Source organism: Primulina tabacum, chromosome 15 (genome assembly GCF_025594145.1).
Source record: "Primulina tabacum isolate GXHZ01 chromosome 15, ASM2559414v2, whole genome shotgun sequence".
Taxonomy (NCBI): Eukaryota; Viridiplantae; Streptophyta; class Magnoliopsida; order Lamiales; family Gesneriaceae; genus Primulina; species Primulina tabacum.
In genome coordinates this window covers 32,878,397-32,891,257 of record NC_134564.1, presented here as the reverse complement: position 1 = coordinate 32,891,257, position 12,861 = coordinate 32,878,397, and the positions used below count along the sequence as shown (strand labels likewise).

Sequence of the window (12,861 nt, the reverse complement as noted above, 5' to 3'; positions counted from 1 at the left end):
GTGTAATGTTCATGCAGTATAACAACTGGCGACTATAATGTGATTGTCGGTATTCAAGGAATGATGCCAATTATTATTATCATTTCATTTTCATCTTATTTTCTCCCAAAATACATTTCTATCAATAGTAATTATATTGTATTCAACCAAATACATTTTATTCAAAAAATTTTAAATATCTAACTCTGATTAAGATCCAACAGACATCGTTTCATATATATAAAACTACATCAGGATCAAACTTATAAACATACTTTTTTCACGTCTCAAAATTGTTTCTTTGAAAACATTTTCCTCGAAAAAACAAACATCACACAAAATTTCTTTTTAATTCATCTCTTACTTCAATTACGCTTGAGAATTAAATACATAGGTTTCGATTAATTTTATTATTTATAATGAAATAATATATTAAATATTAAACTCATACAATATTTATTTATACATTATTAATACAAATTAGAATCAATTCCAAATGACTTCGTTATTAAACGAACTTGAAATTAATCTTTACTAATATGAAATACTACATAAACACGTAAGAAGAGAATTCGAAGTCTATAAATTTAATTTTCTAAATAACAAAAATATATTTGAATATATTTAAAATCCATCTCCCATTATTCCTGAGATGAAATCTGGTTTGATACACAAGTTGTTTTGGGGGAGAGAGAAACATTACATTCCGTATAAATTCTGGGGTGGAAAACTAATAGCGTCAAAACTTGAGGTTCCCATTGTCAAAAGAAATTTAGAGCGCCCCAAGCAAAATTTCACCCTTTAATACTACACCTCCTCTAATAACAAAAAAATTCACTATTAAGCAGCATAATTAGATTAGACCGTACAACTACCAAACTTAGAAAACAAATAATAATCAAAGAGTTACATAATTCCCAAAGTAAACTTTATTATTCTGATATTGTATCCTATCAAACATTTTTTTTAATTATTTAATATCTAAGATTTCCAGAATAAAATATTATATATCCTATTTTCCTAAATACTTAATTTGAAAAAAATCCCAAAAAAAAAACTCCAAGAACCAACAAGTAATTTGAATCACATTATAATTTATAATTATAATTATAAATGTCTTTAGGAATTGGTCAAATGCAAAGTTATTGGGGTTGTTGCCTGTTGGGTCTGCTACGCTCAACTTTTTAAAGAAAATTTATTATTTTATGTTTTTTATGACCTTGCGTATCAACATTCTTCACACTCTCATTTTTATTTTGTTTAATCGCAAAAACTTGGGTGAGACGGTCTCACGAGTCGTATTTTGTGAGACAGATCTCTTATTTGGGTCATCCATGAAAAAAAATATTACTTTTTATGTTAAAAACATTATTTTTTATTGTAAATATCAGTAAGGTTGACCGTCTTACAGATAAAGATTCGTGAGACCGTCTCACAAGAGGTTACTCCTGTTTAATTTGTAATATTAAATAAAATATATAGAATCAATTTTTATCTCACAATGTAAATGCGAGATGCTTTATATATGATTTGGATTTGAGCAAAAAATATTTGAAATCACAATATATTTCGATAAATTTGAAATTCAACTTAATACTTTAAAAAAAATTAGATTTGAAACCAATTATGACGTAGATTTAAAAATATTTTTTCAACAAGTTGGATTTTATATATAGAAATTAATACAATAATTTATTTTTTTTAAAAAAAATTATTTTATATTTTGCCTGGATGAAATAACATTTAAAAAAAATTATTTTATATTTTGCCTGGATGAAATAACATTCAGTGTGGGATACAGTTGGGCGGATTAGTATGAGCTACCCGTTATTCACTTTCCGCAAAATAAATTTCCAAACGATTACTTAAATTTCTTTTGCAGTTTCGACCTTTTTCCCCGTCAGGTATCCAAAGTCCTCCATACACACACACACACACACACGCAGAATGTAAATGCAAAGCTGCTTTACCAAAAATCATGTGTGATTTATTCCTCTTTCTCTTCTTCATTTTCAATCTACTTTTCTGATGTTTTTCGCAGATTTGTGTGATTTTTGGTTTGCAGGATTTACCTCTCTGTGAGATCTGAAGAATTATTTTGTGAATCCCCTTGAAGCTCATTTTATCGGCTCCAAATGAAGCCGAGTACTCAGCTTAGCTCCGCCGTTTTTCATCTCACACCGACTAGAACTCGGTAAGCATTTTGTTAATAACCGTTTGTTTTTTTTTTATGTGAGTGGGATTTTATTTTGGTGTGTGAGTGTATTTTTGTAGTGATCTGGGGAATGATTGATGATGACGTTGATTTGTTACGCTTTTAGATTTTGGCTGTTTAGAGGATTTGTTTTGTCTGTTAGTGTTTGGGAAGTTTTAATTGCGTAGCATTCATTGTGTGGAACTTTCGTGAGAGCGAGCTTCTTGGATATTGTATATAACTTAAATGTGCATCTAATGTTCATTTGTTTTTCAGTTGTTCAAATTTCGGAAAACTCGATTTATCTTCTGTGATGACCGGTGTGTGTGTAATTAGGTGGCGTCGTAATTGAAGTGAACTATTGATTAATTGTGATTATAATTGCATGCGGACAATAAAAGACTCTATTTATAGTAGGAGAACTCTGATAGCTTGATTTTCTCGAGAAAACAAATTTTCTATGGGGTCTAGTGAAATGAGTTGGTTACAAGATTAATTTCAGTATTCGTGTTTAGTTCATTTTTTTGTTCATTTCTACTATGATAATTTTAGTTTGCTATTTCTTATGAAAGATAATTTATAGTTTTGGAAAATGTTCAAGTTACATCTAGTTTTATTAAAATGTTTTGGGATATGAAGAAGTTTCCGTTAGTTTTTGTTGTAATCAGAAAACTAACAAATTTTTTGGTCACTTCGTTTTTATTGTGTTAATAGACTCTTGTACTTCTAGTAAACTACTGTTTAAAACGTGAAGAAGGAAACTGCAGTTGAAGTTTGGTGACATTATTTAGGTTCATGTCTTGTTATTTGTATATCTTGAGTTTGATTGTTTTCATGAACAGGTGTGATTTGATCATCATATCAAATGACAAGAAAGAAAAAATTGCTTCGGGATTGCTGAATCCGTTTCTCTCCCATCTCAAGACTGCCCAAGATCAAATATCGAAGGGTGGCTATTCAATTTTGCTTGAACCGGAAAATGGCAGTGATGCAGCATGGTTTACGAAAGCCACTCTGGAAAGGTTTGTTTAGGAGACTATTTGAAATAAGCTTTTGACTGCTATCTTTTAATAATTGCCTGTTTGATGAAAGTAATTGCAGTGAAACTCTTCCTGTATTTATGAGATTTAATTTTATAATACTGACTTACTAATAACTTACATCTTTTTTTCACTTATGAAATATGGTGATAGTATTGACTTCTTAAGACGCTTCACAAGTCCCATATGGATTAATTCTCAATACAATTTCTTTCAAATTCATTAAAATCTCATGAACCGATTCTTGAATACCCGTTATTAAGTCTGTTTTTGTGTGTTGATATTGATAGATGTTTTATGCTCTGTGCTAAATGATTATGAAAGAAATCTTCTTGAAGATTGATACATTCCTTTACCTCGTGGATAGAGATTGGACTTTGAATCTATTGAAACTTCAATGTAAAACACGAAGGTTAAACTTTAATTTACTGCTGATGTTATCATGCTCATCTCTCAAATCTCCTGTAGAATCTAATAGCGATACATTAACCAGATAGATGTTAAAACTTTTTATGGGTAATAAGTGTCCTAATAATCTTTACTACTATGAATTGGTGATAGCTTATAGCCACCTTATTCGCAGGAAAGACAGAAATTTCTGTCGAAATAATATTTACCTCTTTAAAATACCAATAACTATTTATCCCATCTATATCCCGTTACAGTTGTCAGTGACCCATTTGGATTATGTGATGCTAAGTGATCAGTCCCTGGTGATAAGTGATCAATATTATTTATTTTTGTTGGTAGATCTTCTTAAATTGAAGAATCCCGTTAAAGAATGAGAAACTATGTATGTACTCTAAGGGCTTGCTTCTATCTTCTTTTTGCATCTTTTGGGAAATTATTGATGTATGCTATTTCACACAGGTTTGTTCGTTTTGTGAGCACACCGGAAATCTTGGAACGTGTGCACATGTTAGAAACCGAGATCTTACAGATCGAGGAGGCAATCATCGCTCACAGTTGCAATGATATGGGGCAAACCATTGTAAACTACTGATCAATGGGATGGTTTCTCTATATTCATCGGACACCAATTGATTTAATTATTTTATTTATATATTTTGGCAGGTGGAAGATCATAAAGAAAAACCTATGAGAGGATCTGAAGGTATCTTAGAAGACAATATTATATTTGATGTTATGTTTACTGAGATGGGGCGTTTTGTATCATTACGTGGTTTCTGGTGAACAGGTCTTGACTATATATTTAGACTATAAGCTTATTCTCCTGTTATTTTTTGATATGTTATGCCTGTTCATTTTTGAATTACATGGCGCTGTAGAAGCTACAGAAATTAGAATTACCTTGTTGATTACAATAGTTCCTCCTTACCTGTGCTGATGACTGGTGTACAAATGTTTATCCTTTGGATGATGAATGTATGTATTTTACAAGTGTTACTGCTTGATAAATGGATTTATAGCTAACAAATGGAGATACGTAACATTTACTCTACACTGTAAAATAACATGCAGGAAACAAATGTGTACATGATAATGAGGAGAAAGCAATTGTTCTTTACAAGGTGACTCAGAACTCTACAAGCTTTTTCTTCGATCTCTCGATTACCTGCTTTCACACTTTTGTTTTCCTGACAGCCCGAGGCACCACTTCCTGAAGCCAATGGGTCATACTCCCAGGAGGGAAATTCTAAGTATGTATTTCAATGCATCAATTGATATTCCTTGCAATGCCAATGTTTCATAATACTTTTTGTTTGTGCATGACTGTTGGCTCATTTAATGGATAAAGCTTTAACAGGCTTGAGGTTGTGTCAATCTAACATGCAAATGAGGTTGAGGCTTACAATAATGCGCAAAGGATATATTATACTTCCACTTAAAAGTTATTCTACATGAATAAGTTTGTTAAATCATTCTTTAAAGTTTTGCATTGTTTTCAATTCCTTCTTGACATTTGCAATGCTATGTTTACCTGTGCTCAAAATTTTTAATTTTTCTTTCAAAAGTTTTTCCTCTATCTGAATACTTTGACATTCATAATTTGTGTCTGCCATTTTTTATGTGCCAAAAAATGGTGGTCCATTACTCCATTATGAAACAGAGTGGAGGGAATCTGATTTTAGTGCCTTGGGTTTATAGTTGGAGCTTTTACTTCTTCAAAACAAATATATGGTGTTTTATGGAGTTTTGATTAGCACTAGAACATATTAAAATTTTGAAAAGGCATATCCGAAATATATTCTCTCTTGAATCTTCAGGCTCACACACCTAAATGGAGAAAAAGAAAAAAAAAAGAAAAGGAAGGGAAAGGATCTTCTTCCTAGTTTGATTGCATACACTTTTTGGTCTTGTTTTATTGGATTCATGCTCATTTTTGAGAATTTTATTAGGTTCTTGGTTCAAAAAGAAAATGTTTGGTAGAAATTTCTCTTATCTTCCCTATCAATTACAGTTACAGTTGATAATTCATCCTTTTCAGGGTCTCTCTGCAAAGTCGTAAATGTCTACACTATTGTGATTGGAGATATGGGAAAGAATTTACTTCATATTATTTTATTGAAACTATCTACTTTACTGTAGTGATTTATTGCTGTCTTCCATTTTAGATGTTCTGTCATCTTTGGAAATATCACAACAAAAGGAATTTCTCGGGGATTTTGGCTGGTAGAAATGTTCAATGAATTTGACTTGTACACACTATAAGTCTATGGCCTATGTGATTGCTCTGGCTTTCTTCGATTTGTTGAACTTATTAAAGCTTCTAGATCATGTTTAGATGAGAAATGAGATGAATGAAAATGTGTCGGATATCCTGATTGACATCTTTTCTTATTGAATTAGAGTTCAGCTTTTGAAAATTCTTGAAACACGCAAAACATTGCTACAAAAAGAACAAGGTATGGCCTTTGCTCGTGCTGTGGCAGCTGGTTTTGATATTGATCATGTGGCACCGCTTGTATCATTTGCTGAGAGCTTTGGGGCCATGCGATTACTGTAAGCTCCTTCTTCTACCCCCTCTTGATAAGTATGTGAACGATTAGGCATTGACCCATTGATACCCAGACACTGCTATATTCTTGGAAATTTCCTTGAACTGGGTATATTCATGTGACAGAGAAGCATGTTCAAGATTCATTAATCTGTGGAAGAGTAAACATGAAACTGGGCAATGGCTTGAACTTGAAGCATCAGAAGTGTTGCCTACTCGATCAGAGTTTTCTGCAGTAAATGCATCTGGTATTTTTTTGTCTGGCACAACTGACAAACATGATGAGTCAAACCATCAGCTGGCTACAGAGAGTAATGGGAAATCAGGCTCGACCAATAATGCAGGTAAAGATCAAGTCTTTGCGAGGTGTTACGAAAAATTTCGGGTGAAATGAACATACTATTTGTTTTTGTTTGGCTTAAATTTGATTTCTTTGTTGACTCATAATTTTTCATTTTTATCAGCACTCTTAAGCATTCAGTGATTTTAGAAAGGAAGTTGATGGCAATCTTAAAATTGAAGAAAATTGATTTTGAACTTCAAAAATATCCTAGCAAGTATCTCTAATCATGTTGGAACCAACACTCACCTAATTTTATCCCTTCGATACCGAAAGAAATACTTAATTAGTGGTTTCCTTGATGGAATTCAATTTTCAAACAGAGCCTTGGTGACTCATGAGTCAACTTGAAAAGAGCAAGCGTCATAGAGTTTTATTATGATCATGTTTTTTTTCCTGCTTGTCTGTGAACAAACATGAATCCATCCAGGATATCATAGATATGTAATGTTTATTCCCTTGCTCCAGCAGATAACTCAGCTCCAAATGGTCAACAAGAATATTTTCAGGGACAGTTTCCTCACCTAGTGTTTCCTTCATGGCCTATGAATAATTCCCCTCGTGCCCAACCAGTATTTCCTGTATACCCTGTTCAAGGAATGCCATACTATCCGACTTACGCAGGCAGTGGCCCCTTTTTTCAGCCACCTCATTGGCCCATGGAGCATACCTCATCAAATTTTGGTCATCAATCAGGGCATAGAAATCAATCAAGTGATGGTAGGGATAATAATACTGGTTCAGAAATGTCAGATATCGAGAGAACTAGATCATTGGATGATATGGAAATGCATGCAGAATTTCCAGGCAGTCGTAAACCGCATAGAAAAAGTGGAGGATCTAATAAAAAACAATCTGGCATGGTTGTTATACGAAATATTAATTATATTACTTCGAAAGAGAAGAAATCTGGTGATGAATCAAACTCAGATTCAGATTCTGACACTGATGGAGAATATCAAAATTCCAATGGTGATGGTCTTGATGTGATCCATCAAAATGGTAACAGATCTTTGAGAAATGAAGGAAGCCATATGAATTCTTTGGATAATTTGAGTTTCAACAATGTAGTCTCTAATTTTGGAAAAGATGCTGATGATACACACTGGCAGGCTTTTCAGAATTGTTTACTCCGGGAAGGTGATGAGCATGCTAGTGCTGACAATAAGGGCATGTTAGCCATGGAAAATAATATAAAGAGACGGGCAAACACAATGGGTGCTGATCCACTGGCTCATGGTTCACAGGATCGAGGTGCAATACAAGATGCTAGGATTAATGGCATCCACAAAATTGACGAGCGTACATTCCCTACGTCCAGGGGATCAGATGATTTTATTATTGGCAGTCGACAGAACCAACAAAAATTCAGAAATTCATTGGGTGCGCTAGATGTGAATAGTTTTGAGGGTGCCACCAATCAGATGGATGGAGAATCCTCTCAGGGAATGACTGATGAATCTTTGATTGTACCATTTCGGACAATGTCAGTAGATCAAGTTGGAGGCAGGGATAGATCTGCTATTGATATTGGCTGTGAGATTCCATCGGCACATCAAAATTTGGATGTTAGGAATATAGTCAATTATGAACCTGATGGTTTAAGCTTAATGCCAGAACGTGGAACAGAGAAGAGGTCAATTGGATATGACCTTACCCTGGACTATGAAATGCAGGTCTGTGCTGAGAGTTCTCGGGGAAAAGGGAAAAAAGAAGTTACAGACGCAAAGGGAGGATTATGGAAATTGGATAAGGATAAAAGACTGAAGGTCAACTCTGATCCTTTGAGTAAGCAAGGAACTGGAGGTCCTATAAGGAAAGGCAAATCATCAAAGATGAGTCCTTTAGAAGATGCCCGTGCCCGTGCTGAGAAGCTGAGATCCTATAAAGCTGATCTGCAGAAAATTAAAAAAGATAAGGTATTGCATTATCTTATTTGCTTTACTATCTTAAATATTACTTGCTCAACTAGACTAATCAATACTTATGGAAGTGAATAACATGTTCTTATTGCTGATACAGTGGAGTGATACTAATCATCATTTGGATGTTGGGGCTACCTATGTGTTCCTCCATTTCTCATTATTTGAGGATAATATGTGTATGTTTGGGGACCCCATTTCTCAATACTTGATGATAATATGCATATGTTTGGGGACCGTGTTTGATTTGTCGCTATATTGTATTACATTCTTGATAGACTTTGTCCATATTCTAATGGTCAACTCTTTACAGGAGGCGGCTGAAATGAAGAGAATTGAAGCTTTAAAGCAGGAGAGGCAAAAGAGAATTGCGGCCAGGGGCGGTTCCACCACCACTTCTGCAAAACCATCCTCACTTTCACCTCAAATAAAACAATTACGGACAAAGCTTTCTCCAGCCACTAATAAAGGATCTAAGTTCAGTGATTCTGAGCCCGGGTCCTCATCACCCTTGCAAAGATCAAAGATTAGGACTTCAGTTGGAGCGAGTGCACCACTCAAAGCTACCAAATCCAGTATATTAAGTGAGGGGAATCATGTGGCGGCTAATAGATTGGCTAGATCCTCATCATCATTATCTGAACCAAAAAGAGAGAGTCATGGTGTTACACATGATTCTAAGGCCTCCATGGCGCGAATTAGGAGGTTATCAGAACCTAAAACAATCACCAACTCTCCTGTTATGTTGTTGAATAAGGCGCGAAGTGCTGAATCAGTATCAAAGAGGAAGTTGTCTGAGGGGCCTGAGAGGAGCAAAATATCTGCCATCATAAACCTAGATAGAAGTAAAGCTGCGATGCTGCCTGAATTGAAGATTAAGACATCAAAATCGCTTCTAAATTCAGGTGAGAATGGATCAAATGTAAAAGGAAAACAGAAGGTGAATGGAGTAAATCCTTCTGCAAATGCTGAATCGAATGCGAAACTCTCCAATAGATTACATCAGATTGATATTGATGACAATCTGATAGTTGAGAAGACTGTTGTCATGCTTGAGTATGAGAAACCTTCTGGTCCCACTTTGCATCCATCGGAAGGAAAGTTGGAGACGGGAAATAAATATTATAATGATTGTGACAGAGGAGAGAAAAGTGACTTGATGTCCAACTTAGCTGATGCGCATACTCCGCCGCCACCAGTGAGTCGCGTTGATAACCATGTCTTACCTTCTCAACTCCAAAAGCAATCATATTCTAATGAGGTGTGATGTTAAATTGATAATTTCTTTCATGTTTACCGTAGGAATAGAGAATATGTGGCACACTTCTGCTTCCATTTAGGTTTGGGCAGATTGAAATTCAGAGATGAAAGATTGAGCCAATGTTAGTGGGTGTTTAATGATGAACCCCTTTAGCTTGTTTTGACAGGATTGGTTCGTATGCTGCATTTATAATGTTCTGAGTCTGGGCGATAGTAGGATGGGGGTGTTGGTACAAGTAGCGGCTTCTTTTATGGTCTCCAGTTGATACTCTTATTCCTTTGAATGCTGATTATGATATACAAACTTGATAATTTACTGTCCTAGTTTATAAAAACATTTCTAGTAAGATCCTGATATAGCTTGCTGTGGTTACGAGGTTAAGACATCTTATTCGAACTATAACAAAGCACATGCGGCAAGCTCAAAACTGGAGACAAGAGTTGAAGGAACTGTCAGAACAAATGTACCCGATGTTAAAACTCTCCAAGTGGACAAAAATTCTGGGACGTCGGAGAAGACTCCTGTTAAGGAACCAAAGGGTTTCAAGAGACTTCTGAAATTTGGAAAGAAGAATCACTCTTCATTGTCAGCGGATCGAAGTGTTGATTCAGAATGTATTAGTGTTGATGGTGCTGAGCATGACGATAATGCAAGGAATTCTGCATCATCAAGTGAAGGTGATGCCATTTCTATTCCTTAAAGAATCCACAGACACGCCCACTCACAAAATTACTTGTATACCTTTATCATATGGTAAGAATGGTAGACGTAATATACACTCATCATTAAGCATTTATTCTGCCAACTTGTCTTTGCCAATTCTGTCATTACCATCCATGTAGCAAAAAGTAGACATAATTTAATTTTTTTTTCCTCTACTGTTTAAGTCAAGATGGGCATTCATTGTACTTAAATTCCGTGCATATTAATTTCATTCATGCATCTCAGACTAATAATGGACAACGATAAACTGATATAAATGTAAAACAGCTGCTTCTGGATGTTCATAAATACTAGATGAATAACTAATTATTTATCCTTGCTACATACATGGTACATGATTAGAAGGAACAGAAACATTTCTCAATCTTGAATTTGTATTTTATGGTCAAAGGGTAATCTGTGCATGGACCCATCTTGCTGATGTTATCTTTCTCCTCTTTTCCGGTACGTCCATTTTTGGGTGTTTCTTTCAGTTCTCACTTTGAAGAATCTCATCTCACAAGATGAAACCTCGACGGCTGGCAATGCCTCACAAAAATGTACGTTCTTTGGCATACACTATTAATGCCTTTGTTGCTCATCTTTTTTTTTTTTATTTTCCCTGGCTAAATTAAGTTGTTTGCTCGTGATCTCTGTTTTTCTACAGCTTCTCGCCATTTCTCTTTACTGTCACCTTTCTGGAGCAGCAAAACAAGTGAAAAGAAACCAGCATCATAGAGTCTTGAGTGTTTTCCGATGTTTTTGTGTGCCAAATCATGGTGAATTTTGCATTCAATTTAAGCTTCCTGTAACACAAGTCTTACAGTACTTGCAGTATTTTGCTCTGGAAATTGAAAATACGTCATATTAATCGTTTACTCCTCTTTTCTGAGGTGCAATTATTTTGAAATAGTAAACATTGAGAGTAATCTTTGAAAAACCAGACTTGAAAAGATGAACGCACTTCTCTGTTCTTACTATTTTTGAACAACTTGAAGCCTAGAACCCTGCGGCCATGGCTAATAAGAGGGTATAATAACTTGTATGTCTTGTGCTCTAATCTCTGTTGGTCTATCATCTCTTTCCATAAAATGAACTAATAAATCAAAGCAGAATATTTCAATCACTATATATCCAACATGTGATCATATTATACGGACCACATAATTAGAAATGTGCCGTAACTAAAATAGTTGGTACTTTGGCAGTTTTGCTGAGTTCTTGCTACACAAATTTATCTTCTTTGGGGTTATATGTAAATGTTGAATTCCCACTAATTTTAAATAACTGAACCCATGCCTAATAATTTCTTTTTAAGTCAATGTTGTCAATCCTATTATTTTCTTTCAGATTTTATTTACATTTCTTTCTATATTTATCATTGATGTCTCCCATGACTGATGCTAAACATATCCTAATCATTTAAAAAGTTACATACTTATGTTATCTTTCATCATTTATGTCCCGATATTTTGATACTTTCCCATCGTATTATCTTTTTTTTATTTACTAGGTAAAAACACGTGCGACGCACGTGAAAATACATTTCTATTATCAATAATTGTTGTTAAAGAAATGAGATCAAAAGAGATTAATTTACAAAAAATTATATATTAATGATTATGCTATATTAGTCGATAGAAAATGAGTAATGCTACATGTGCAACCAAATTTGTACAATAATTATTATAATTCAAAAAAATCAATACAGAAATTTCATTTATCAAAATCTCATGATAAATTAAATATAAAATCTCATTAGATAATAACAAAATCTCACTATATAATTGTTGTAAATATCGCAGTACGATATATTGGTTGTACCTTTAGCATTATCCATAGGAAATTCAATGTAATATAATTTGTACTACATGTATTATAAAATGAGTGCAAAAGATATTTGTTTAAAAATTTTATGCGTTATAAATCTAAGGTTATTCTTGAATGGAAGGATTTCAAATCCATGGATTTCAATACATTCAAATGTATTTTTGTTATTTAGAGAAGTAACATCATAAACTTCAAATCCACTCATTTCATGTTTATATAGTAGTATTTCATGTTAATTATGATATTTTTCAAGTCCACCCAATAATAATGTTATTTGAAATTTATTCTACTTTATATAAATAATAATATGTAAATAAGTAATGTGTATATTCAATATTTGATATATTATTTCATTGTTAACAATAAAATTATAATTCTAATCCATAAATTTGAAATCAATTTATCCAAACGCAATCTAAATAAATTAATAATTGTTGAAAAACATAGTAGTAATAAATATTATAATTTTGTATAAATTAGACATTGGAGAAAATATAATATAAAATTGATATCACAATAGTTATTAAAATTAAATTTGAGAGAAGAATAATGTATAATACATAACGTTGACCACTTATTTTACAACGTGTTATTGATTTATGAAAAATAAAAATATAATATAGATAATATATTC

At 33.5% G+C, this 12,861-nt stretch overlaps 1 protein-coding gene across 6 annotated transcripts; it reads left to right on the top strand.

Moving 5' to 3' along the window:
- Nucleotides 1-1,812: 1,812 nt before the first annotated feature.
- On the top strand, nt 1,813-11,284 carry LOC142527509 (uncharacterized). Of its 6 annotated transcripts, none has more exons than XM_075632331.1 (14): nt 1,813-1,959; nt 2,045-2,173; nt 3,016-3,195; nt 4,084-4,204; nt 4,288-4,327; nt 4,696-4,745; nt 4,819-4,874; nt 6,025-6,177; nt 6,299-6,516; nt 6,981-8,431; nt 8,748-9,695; nt 10,072-10,372; nt 10,892-10,957; nt 11,065-11,284. In XM_075632331.1, exons 2-14 carry the CDS (start codon nt 2,115-2,117, stop codon nt 11,133-11,135), a joined length of 3,714 nt encoding a protein of 1,237 aa, XP_075488446.1. In that variant the 5' UTR covers nt 1,813-1,959; nt 2,045-2,114; the 3' UTR covers nt 11,136-11,284. The 6 variants fall into 6 exon arrangements, with proteins under 6 accessions (XP_075488446.1, XP_075488447.1, XP_075488449.1 ...); XM_075632332.1 differs by having other exon boundaries at nt 1,857-1,883; XM_075632334.1 differs by having other exon boundaries at nt 1,892-2,173; nt 8,748-9,632.
- The last annotated feature ends 1,577 nt before the right edge of the window (nt 11,285-12,861 follow it).